The 10662-nt window shown below is 35.2% G+C and overlaps 1 protein-coding gene across 4 annotated transcripts; it reads right to left on the reverse strand.

Moving 5' to 3' along the window:
* Nucleotides 1–165: 165 nt before the first annotated feature.
* On the reverse strand, nt 166–9271 carry LOC102603429 (long chain acyl-CoA synthetase 8). Of its 4 annotated transcripts, XM_015313515.1 has the most exons (13): nt 9162–9271; nt 7302–7880; nt 7129–7209; nt 6766–7029; nt 6188–6319; nt 5923–6096; nt 5577–5806; nt 5274–5391; nt 3412–3543; nt 3191–3325; nt 2639–2845; nt 456–658; nt 166–403 (listed from the first exon to the last, which is right to left on the reverse strand). In XM_015313515.1, the coding sequence occupies exons 2-12, from the start codon at nt 7842–7844 to the stop codon at nt 494–496; spliced, it is 2181 nt and encodes a 726-aa protein (XP_015169001.1). In that variant the 5' UTR covers nt 7845–7880; nt 9162–9271; the 3' UTR covers nt 166–403; nt 456–493. The 4 variants fall into 4 exon arrangements, with proteins under 4 accessions (XP_015169001.1, XP_006357661.1, XP_015169002.1 ...); XM_006357599.2 differs by having other exon boundaries at nt 166–658; XM_015313516.1 differs by having other exon boundaries at nt 166–658; nt 7302–7904.
* Nucleotides 9272–10662: the final 1391 nt, after the last annotated feature.

Raw genomic sequence — 10662 nt, forward strand, 5'->3', positions numbered from 1 at the left:
AACAGAATGATTTACGATATGAACAAGGAAAAGCAAGTGTAGACGCACATTCTGTGATCTATTTCTTTAACCGATACGCTTAACTTGTATATTAGAGAGGGAAAAAAAGTGAGTAAGAAGTTACTCATCAAAATGATTTTAGATGGTGCTACATTAAGAAATTAATAGAGAGAATAAGCAAACAAGTAAATTTATTTACCTCTGTCTGAGAAATGATTAACAAACAAAGACACTGACTGTATACCTCCATATGTAAAGCTCAATAAAATAAATAACTGAAGCTGGCGATTTTTCCTTTATGGAAGTACAAAATCTATTATACCTCGCTGCTTAACAGGACAACCATATGGAAAGATGCATACAACTGCTTTAACATTGACGCAACAGCAAAAGGAGACGTGTAATTGCACTCCAACAGGACAACTTGAGATGTTTAACTGGCAACAGGCAGACAAATCTGCTAAATGAGTGTAACTCGGCAAGGAAGTATGATTCACTGATATAACTTTTCTAACTCATTCTTATATCGAGCCTTCAGAGGTTCCCGTTTCAATTTCAGAGCAGCAGTTACCAATCCAGACTCAGGAGTCCAAGACTCTGGTATTAACTTGATCTTGGCAGGAAGCTCAAACTTGTCCAATTTTGCAGCTTTTGCTACCTGAAAATCAGTCGTGTATATTACCAAAACTTTTCAACATTCTAGGAAATAATATTGGATATTTACATGAGAACAGAGGTAAACTAGTTGTCAGGAGAAAAATATGATTTCATTAATTGATCAGCAGAGGAGGCTCCAATGAGGGGAGCTTCTTAACAGTGACCTTAACCTCTTAAATAGTTTGTACAGCCTTGAATATTCTCTAGGAATAGGAAAGATAATTGTTCTTTGAACGAGTTGGAACTTCATCTCAACCAAACAAGGGTAAGAAAGTAGAAGGGTGGGTGAAGGGATAGGACTGGGGACGCATGAGGTCATCAACCCAACACTAAAATGGAAAAATGAAAAAAAAAACAGAAAAATTAAACCACCTTCTAACTGATTTGTCCAGCAGCAGACCATCTAAGATATAAGCATATAACAAACAGTAGAGTTTTATTTTAAAATTCTAGCACTATCCAAATACTCCAGAAAGTCATAGGGAAACAAAATCATGAAGAAAGTTGATAGGATGGATAACTAATCCATGCACAGAAATAAAAACAAACAAACAAAGACTTAAAGAAAACTCAGCTAAAAGGAAAAGAACAAAAATTAAAGGGTTAATGCATAACCAGCCCTTTAAATTTGCCCGAATATTCCATTTAGACACTCAAACTAATACAAGTTCTAATTGAACACCTCATTTCCTAGTAAAGTGTTTCAATTAGATAATTTTGGTTTAAATTTTGAAATTATGTTTGTGTGTCATTTACCTCAATAAGCCGTAAAACCCCAAACGTTTTCTACTAGAGGTTGATGCGTATAATTAAAGGAGATGACATATATTATGTGGTTAACTTAACTACCTAATTGACAAATGAAAGCACATATAAAAGTTTTTTCAAATTTTGAACTGGAAGTGTCTAATTGGGACACTTTATTAGGAGTTGAGGTTTTCAAATGGAACATGACTAGTTCAACTGTCTAAATGGAATATCATGGCAACTTCACTTTAAAAGGCTGACAATGTATTAAGCCAAAATTAAACCTTTCAACAATATTCAAGATTAATAAAGCACATGTGGTGTTAATGGCTGTTAGCCAGGTCAAATTGGTGTGTGAATCGATCATGTCACGAGATTGTGGTGGATAAAAGCAACTTTTAGAAGTTAATGGCACTGCATATGGAGTCGACCACAGTGTGTGGAGAGTTTTGCTGCCAATAAGTGCAGTGTTGTTTGTGTATGAGAGGAAGTCGTACAGCTAATAGGATATAGAGGTTTTCAGATGATGAGGAGAGACATTCAAACAGCTGCAACAAGACAGTCAAGGTCATTACTCGCCTACCCAGAAGAACAAAAAGAAAGTTAAGTAGCAAAGAAGAGCCTTGGGCTGGGGAAGGATATGAAACACTCCACCGGAAGGCAATTTATCATAGAGGGGAAGGCAAGGTGGACAACTGTGACAGGCTCTATGACTTTGGGGTTACTTGCTGCAAGATAGTATGTAAGTGAGAGGGAGTTAAAGGTCGGTTGGTATTTTTCTTTCAGTTAAAAATTCTGTTCATTTTTTTCCTTTTCTATGTTCTTTCTATTGACTTTTGCTTATTTTCTTCCAGTTCTGCTATTCTTTTTAGCATTTATGTTCATTCGTAAAAAGGGCAGCCCTGTGCACAAAGCATCCCACGTCAAATTTTTTGGTCTTTTGTGTTTCCTTTTAAATTCAGCAATTGATTTACATTACTATTCACCCCCTTTTGTCATAGAGGGATTGGGGAAAGGCCTTCGATATTACACCAAAACTTGGAGGAGGAGATGTTTTCATGTTTATCTTTTAACTTTCCTCAATTATGTCATCATCTTCCTTTACCCACAGTCAAGGTAGCATTCATTTATCCTTTGTACCACAACCTTTAGAATAAAGCAAGGCCACTAGTTTTGCCAAATTAATACATGAACATGATTATAAATTGATAACACTTGCTGAAAAGAAACAAACCTTTGAAAGTGATTGCTTGATCTCATTGACTGATTCTACTCTGTCACACAGTTCGGAAAAATCTTTGTGCGGGATGCCATTTTCTTGGGCCCATTTCTCAAGCACCGGGCGTGAAGGGACAACTAAAGCTACACAATAATTATGGAAGGGGTCTGCATACACCATGATGCTCTCCACGTAATTGCTTGATAGAAGTGCTGCCTCAACCTGTGCATTGAGCATCAATTTACCAAGTTATTTCCCAAAGTCAAGCCTAAAGATGAAAAATAGATAGGAGAAAACAGGAAGAAAATAAAAAATCATATAAGAGCCCAAAATAACAGAAAAAGAAAAGCCCCTGAAATATGATATAAAAAAAATTCATCACCACTTTGTAAGGGCTTCATGACCAAAAAAAAAAGGAAGTGGGCAAAATTCTAAATCGAGGTGAATCTACAAGGAGTAGTTCATACTTTTTCTTAATTGGTTATACTAGCAATTGGTCAATCTACTAGGATTAGTTATACTGCTAGGTAAAACATCAGATTCCATGTAAGAAAGAAATTGTGATACCTTTCCAAGTGAGATATACTCCCCGTGCTGAAGCTTAACAATATCCTTCTTTCTATCAATAATTTCAATGCATCCATCAGGATGAAACCTTCCAACGTCACCAGTGTAGAACCAGCGCATGCCTGTCTCATCAACCTATCAGAGATGACAACAGCATAAATTATTGTCAATATACAAAATTCCTCTTTTTGCAAGAGCTAAAGCTCATAAGACAGCACTACCTTATAAACCTCATTAGTTTTTTCCTCATTGTTGAAGTAACCAGCAGTTATGCTGCATCCACCAACCACTACTTCTCCCCGAGGCATAGGCTTATCAACTATTCTGTAACCTCCTTCTTCCCAAGTAATAAGCTGCATGGTTTAACACAAGGCTTTGAGTAAGAACCCACATGCACTTCCACAAAACCAGGAAGCTCAGGATTTAGCAAGTTAACCAGTGTCAGGCAAGAAAAGAAGGAAACGGGAACAGCCACTATCGTTTTCTCTTGTTGTACTGTTTAATTGAACCTAGCTGAAGTCTCTAGATAAGAAAATTAGCAGTCCGACTACATTTGAAATGTGACAATTTTTTAAAAGAAAAACTCCAGAGGAACTCATGAAAATAATAACCGATCTCATAAACTGTAAGCCATCTGACAGATTCAAAGACGGTGAAAGGACAAAAACCCAACACCGGATCAAGTAGGCACTGAAGTATATGCCTTTTAACAGTCTAACAAGTCAGGATATTATTTGATTTTTGTATAACAACAATATGCCTGAATCCCAAATAAGTTGGGGTCGGCGCCTTTGTAGAACAGTAACCAAAAATATCAAAGTAATGGTTGAGAAGTTAGGTTGATGGATTTTAAATCTAATTGAATCTTGAAATTTGTGAAAGTAGTATAAATAACATTATTAGTGAAATCCGATCAGTGGTTTTGGACATTTCAAAATAAGAAAAGTGTCGTATAAATTAGGACAGGACAACAAATAGTAAATAGATAACTTTTTCAGTATCATATGAGTTAGTCATACATCTCAGGAAAGATGGCAGTATGCTGAAGGCACTGAAGGTAGCCGAGGAAAATGATCTGAAGGCAATGAAATTAATTCATTTCAAAACTTCCGATAAAGGGACTGGACAAGGCTTTTGGAGTCGTGGTTGAAAGGACGGCTCTTTGCAGAGTTGACAATTGGGACCACTAAAGTGGAAGATGTACGGTGGTGCATGCTGCCCTGGTGGAGAGATTTATAGAAACATGAATAATTTGGTGTATGAGAGGCTGCAACTGAAATGTCCTATTTAGTTTCTCTGATTTTCCTCTCTTGTCTTGCCTTTTCCTTGTTGGGATTTGCTGTTCCTCAGAGAAATCATAAGTTGTGAAAGAAGAGAATTTAAAAAGGAGGTTGATAATCAGAAATATTTTCCTGCACATCTCTGATCCATTAACTTCACTGCATGGATTATTTGCAGTTCCGTGCTTATAGTTTATCCTTTCCACAGACCACAGATACTTCTAAATTTAGAATAAGTGGACATGTACGTTGCCCAAAACCTTGACAAAGATTGATGAAATTATCCTCACATTCTCATGACATACAACAGAAGATGATTAATAAACAGAAATATTTTCCTGCACATCTATGATCCATTAACTTTACTGCATGGATTATTTGCAGTTAGGTGTTTAATTTTTCTCCTTTCCACAGACCACAGATAACTTCTAGATTTAGAATTAAAGGACATGTAAATTGCCCAAAACCTTGACAAAGATTGATGAGATTATCCTCACATTCTCATGGCATACAAAAGAAGATGGTATTAGCAGAGTAAAAGTACAGCTTCTACAAAAACCTGGGGAAATCATAGGATTGTCAAAAATATAAAGGTAAGGAAAAGGTAGAAACTGACAGACAAAGTTAATGTGAAATATTCAGCTTTTGTAAAGACTTCCCAAGTTTATATCTATTCAGAACAACTTGCTAATATAGTTTCATAAATAAATTATCGCAGTTGATGCTCTCAAATAAACTCTATATCCAAACCAGGCTATCCATTTCTCAAATGTTATCATTTTGTTACCACAAAGTGACCATACCTTTATGTAGCAACAAGGAAGAGGAGGACCAACACGCCCGACAGAAGGATCATCCCACTCAGAAAAAGCAGCTCCAGCAAATGTCTCTGTCAAACCATACCCTTGACCAATTGGAGCTCTACAGCAAGTTGTCACAAAAATATTTACATCAAATATTGTATTTGTCAAATTTGAAGCTTAACCACAGGCAGGTCATACTAGGAGCAGATATTGAGAAAAAAAAAAAAAACCAAATTTATCTTTGCAAGCAAGAGGACATAAACAGATTGGATAAAGGCCATCAACAGGAGTGAGAAGAATTACCCCATACAAATGTTGATAAATCTTTGAGTATCCCCTGATAGAGGAGCACCACCGCAAAGCATGAAACGGATATCTCCTCCAAGCACAGCCCTCACCTTTTTGAATATAATGATATCCCACAATTGTTTCTCTAGACCCCAAGCTCCAAACCAGCTACCTTCCATAGCAGCCAATCGACGGTTAAAGGCAATGTGGAAAAGTTTCTTGGCAGAACCTGCCTTCTCCTCAACCTAGCGTCACGAAAAATATAAACAACAGTTAGTCCCATTGAATCTTTTGGAGTCTTGTTCTCAAACTAAGTATGCTCTTCTCATTGGGATCTTAAAACTGAAATGTCAGTGGAAACCTTCTTCATAACACCATCCCGAACACGATCTAGAATGGCTGGAACTGCTGCCATTAAAGTAGGTTTTAGAACTGTAGCATCTCCCTTGGTCCCCTTCATGACTTTGTTAGATGTGTCTGTCAATGTGAGGGCTGAGCCATAACCAATACAAGCACCTGCAGTCAGCATTACAGTCTGCCAAACCACAATCACTTAGAACTACAATAATCATTTGCTAGGTAAAATACGAATGAAACAAATAAAAGATACTCTCCTAAGTTGTTACCTCAGCAGCCAACTCAAAAACGTGAGCTAAAGGAAGGTAAGCCAAATAGACATCACTGGTTCCAAGTTTTGGAATCACAGTCATAACAGCAGCTGCAGTGGCTACAATGTTGCCATGAGTTATCATAACACCCTATAGAACATAGACAAAAGAAATTAATTAAGAGTTAGAGCAGTACTCTTATCCCAATAGATATATAGGATAAAATACACAATTATTCAGTTGGTTTAAACCAAAAGATAAAAAGACAACAAGCATCAGTGAAGGGATACACTGTGTGTTTAAGTGGCACTATGCCAAAGCTGAAATACTCATTTTTCTTTCTTTTTATATCTCAGAATGACATCTCACCCTGGATAACTTTTTTGAATTTACAAATTATCAGTGCTCTGATAACCAAAGCTTAATGCATTCGACAATCCCAAGTGGCATCAGCTTCAGGTAGCATAACCCTTAATAACCAACAAGTGTGGGCCACATGGGAAGCCATAGTCTATATGAGAATTGCAATGGTTATATTTTTATATTGGATTCCAGTACATCAAGAGAAATCGATCAATAGAAAGTAGGGTTCAAACCTTAGGCAAGCCTGTACTGCCACTTGTATACATGATCACAGCAATATCTTCTTTGATAGGCAATCTTGCCTGAATAGGACTATTTCTACCCAGCTTTTCAACTTCTGAGAAAGACGACACCCTCCAGCTGTCAATATTTGTGGAATCTGTTGCCGTCTCGTCATCCTCGAAATAGATGACATTCTTGATGGTTTTCAGGCTCGAACTAACAGAAGCCACTTTTTTCAGTTGCTTGGCATCACATATTAATGTAGATACTTGAGTCTGTCAATGGTCAAGAGTGAATTAATTCATTGCATCATATGACATCTCAAATAGCAAAGAAAAAATGCATACATAGAGTAAATAATAAAACTGGCTCACCTCATTGAGTGAATATATAAGTGCATCATCACCCAAAGAAGCATAAATGGTAACAACAGTAATATTCTGCCGGAAGCATCCCTGAATACAATAATTTCATCATGCTAACTGTTGTATCTCACAATAATTAGTAACACAGAATAAGGGACTGTTTTAGTATACAGCTTGAATACCTGAAAGGCAATGAGCCACTCCGCACGAGATTCTGCAAAGATAGCAGCACGGGTGTCCACATCATGACCCAAACTAATAAGACCAGAGGCAAAGTTGCAAGCGCGATCAAATACTTGTCCATAAGACTCCCACTGATACTCCCCCAAGTGAAGTTTCTCAAACTTCCTTCCATCACTTGCAGTAACAAAGTCCCTGCCAACTAGCTTTCTAGCTCCAAGACAGCGATAAGAGGAATGTTTTTTACATGACTGCTCAAATAGAGCTGCTACAGTTGTAGCCCCTTCCCAGGGAACTTCAACTAATCTGGCTGATTTAGCATTGCGCATTGCAAGACCTGGCTCACCGCCAACTTGAACCGGAACACCTCTCTGTTTTGCCTTCTTCTTCCCCATAAGTAATATAGAGAGGAATATTGGTATAATAATGGCAATAAAAAATGCACCAGCAATCCCAGATGACCCATAATTTTTGGAAATATAATCATAGCTGGCCAGTCTCTTCAGTGTACTCTTATATGGATTACTTCCCTCGGAATCTTCCATCTTATATATCGCACAATTTTATATTTCAGCAATGACCTGTTAAAAAGAACAAGCAGATACCTAACGTATTATACATAGATCAGTAACATTGACTTTAATCTGAATACAACGGTACATCATAGGATATGTTAACAAGGCATCCAGCCAACAAAAGAGTCAAATGGCCTGCCCCTGGACCTAATCTCAAAAATGGAATTTATATGACATCCTTTGCCCTAAAGTATACATCAAAGGAATGGCCAAAGACTTGAACCCATAGATGCTAGAAAAAAGTCACATATTATAGAATCAGCAGGAGTACTAGAAATGCAAAAATGTAGATTCACAAATTCAGGGAACCCCCAAAATATTGGCCCAAAACATAGTGTCACTACACAGAATCCTCACTCTCTAACTCATTAATCTTAACCCTCTGGATGTCATTAGCTACAAATCATGTACATGCTACACTTTTCAGTTTCTAGGAAACAACAAAGACAGGTTTGAAGATGAGAAGTCCAAACACCATTGCCTGAATTCAACCACCCAGTACACTAAATAGTCCCTCAAACTTCTGCACTATCCCTGAATATTTCACCATTGAGAATCCCAAAAATACTACGTACTCAAACGAAAAATAAATCACAGGGGAGTATTGAAATTTTCTCAACTCTAACCCGGTAACAAGAACAAGAAATACCCAAACATGATAGCATTATGTACATAAAATATGAAGATTTTTTTACTTTAATAGATCGTATAACAGTCCAATACAAAAAACTGTTTAATACTGTACTCCACAAGCATGACTAGCCGACATGATAATCTCTAGACCGTCTACAACTTAAATCCACTAAAAAAAAAAGGAACAAGGAACATATCATTACTTATGAAAATAACATCTCAAAAGTTCCAGGTACAGACATCAATTCACTAAAATGAGCATAATCACTAAATTGCAAAGCTCAAAATCAGCATATCAGAAAACAAATACACATACGTTAATACAACTTAAATCAAATACCTCAGAAATCGTCTAATACTCCATAAGCATGATAGTGTAAAAAAATCTCTACACAGTCCGTATATAAAACTTAAATCCAATCACAAATATACAAAAAAGGCACGGGGAACAGATTATTACTTGTGAAAATAAGCAGCTCAAAAGTTGCAGATTCAGAAATCAATACACAAAAACGATCATAATCACCAAATTGCAGAGCTCAAAATCAGTATATATTAATAGAAAACGAAATACATATACGTGCGATCTAGATCAAAGCTATCAATTCATCGTTGCAGATACTGAAATTGAAATTGACGCAGAGATTAGCTTACCTTAAGAGAAGGTTATCGATGAAGAATGTTCACTTTCCCGTTCTCTAATGGTGCTGGGAAAGTTTACGAGTAACTTTACAGAAGAAAATACAAAATTCAGCATTTGTAGAGATTGAATGAAGCAATTGTTTTCAGTATTTACTGTATAAGGCTCATAAGTTTTCTCTAGTTACAAATTCAACCCCATACCAATAAATATTGCTCAACCATGTTGGATATACTATTTATTTTTTTAGACTCTGTGTTAAGTCAAATTAGATCAAAAAAATTTAAAGCGAAAGAAGTATTTATTTGTGACGAAATGCATGTATCATATCAGAAAATATAAACATTTGATAAAGTCGAACCTAAAGTATTGCTAGTAAGTAGTAACTTTCTTTTTGAAAGTTATGATAAAAAATAGTCTAACTAATACTCACGAACAAAATATCATTTATAAGTTTCTTTTTTTTTCAAGATAATATGTATATTTAACTCAATTATAACTAATTAATTATATTATATGATTTTTTATGTAACTATATCAAACGATTAACTAAAGTTAGTTGTTTCTGCTTACTTTCAAAAGTAGGAGGTCCATACACGAAATGAAGTATGATAATATAATGGGTTTAACTTAATTTAATATTGTTGATATATAAGATATTTTATTCTCATGAGATTCAAGCGTTAAACATTTTTTCAAGATAATATCTATATTTAATTCGCATAATTTTTAATTATTTTTAAATTTTATACTCAATCAAATATCTTCACAAAAAAAATAATTAATTTAATATATGATTTTAATTTTAAATACGTCTCAGAATAGAATAATTGCAACTCAATTGATGACCGACGGAAGGAAGTGTGATTAGGGAAAGTATGTGGTGTAATGTTAATTTAAGGAGGTAGTTAGAGGACAATTAGTGCAAAAGTTGTTGCTTTTGTAAAGCAAATCCGCTGTGTTCATGTGGTGCTAATGCTTTGACACAGAAAACATCATAGAAAGAAGAATAATACTTTTACTAAGTGAAAAATGTCTGAAAAAATATTTCAACTTTGGTGGAAATTGTTGTTACAATATCAAATTTTATGAAGGATCTTTTATCCTTGCACTATTTAATAGTATATTTTAAAAGTATATATATGCCCACGTGGACACATTACTATTTAAAATGATGCAATATTTATGATGTACACGTGGGCACATATATGCCTTTAAAATATACTATTAAATAGTGCAGGGGTAAAAAGTCATTTCCAAAGTTAGATATTATTACAATAATTTCGATCAAAATGCGAATATATTTCAGACTTTTCTTCCTTTTATAAACTATTGATAAAAAATAATTATTTTAAGAACAAAGGAGAACTTTGATTAAAGTAAAGTGAGAATTAACGTGAGAGAGCCTTCAAATTTAATGGAGTTAAATTGGAAATGGATGACTATTTAATTGATACTTTTTCTCTCTCAAAATACTTATCAAATTTATTACTAATTATTAATAACAAATATTTC

The sequence above is a fragment of the Solanum tuberosum genome, unplaced genomic scaffold (assembly GCF_000226075.1).
Source record: "Solanum tuberosum cultivar DM 1-3 516 R44 unplaced genomic scaffold, SolTub_3.0 scf00251, whole genome shotgun sequence".
Classification (NCBI taxonomy): Eukaryota; Viridiplantae; Streptophyta; class Magnoliopsida; order Solanales; family Solanaceae; genus Solanum; species Solanum tuberosum.

Bases quoted from the DNA above. Each gene is read 5' to 3' on its own strand.
- LOC102603429 (XM_015313515.1), bottom strand. From the start codon at position 7,844: ATGGAAGATTCCGAGGGAAGTAATCCATATAAGAGTACACTGAAGAGA. The intron at 6,097-6,187 runs GTAACAACTTAG...GTGGTTTGGCAG, and splicing joins TTTTTGAGTTGGCTGCTGAG to ACTGTAATGCTGACTGCAGG. The intron at 5,392-5,576 runs GTAATTCTTCTC...AACTTGCTGTAG, and splicing joins TTTATCAACATTTGTATGGG to AGCTCCAATTGGTCAAGGGT.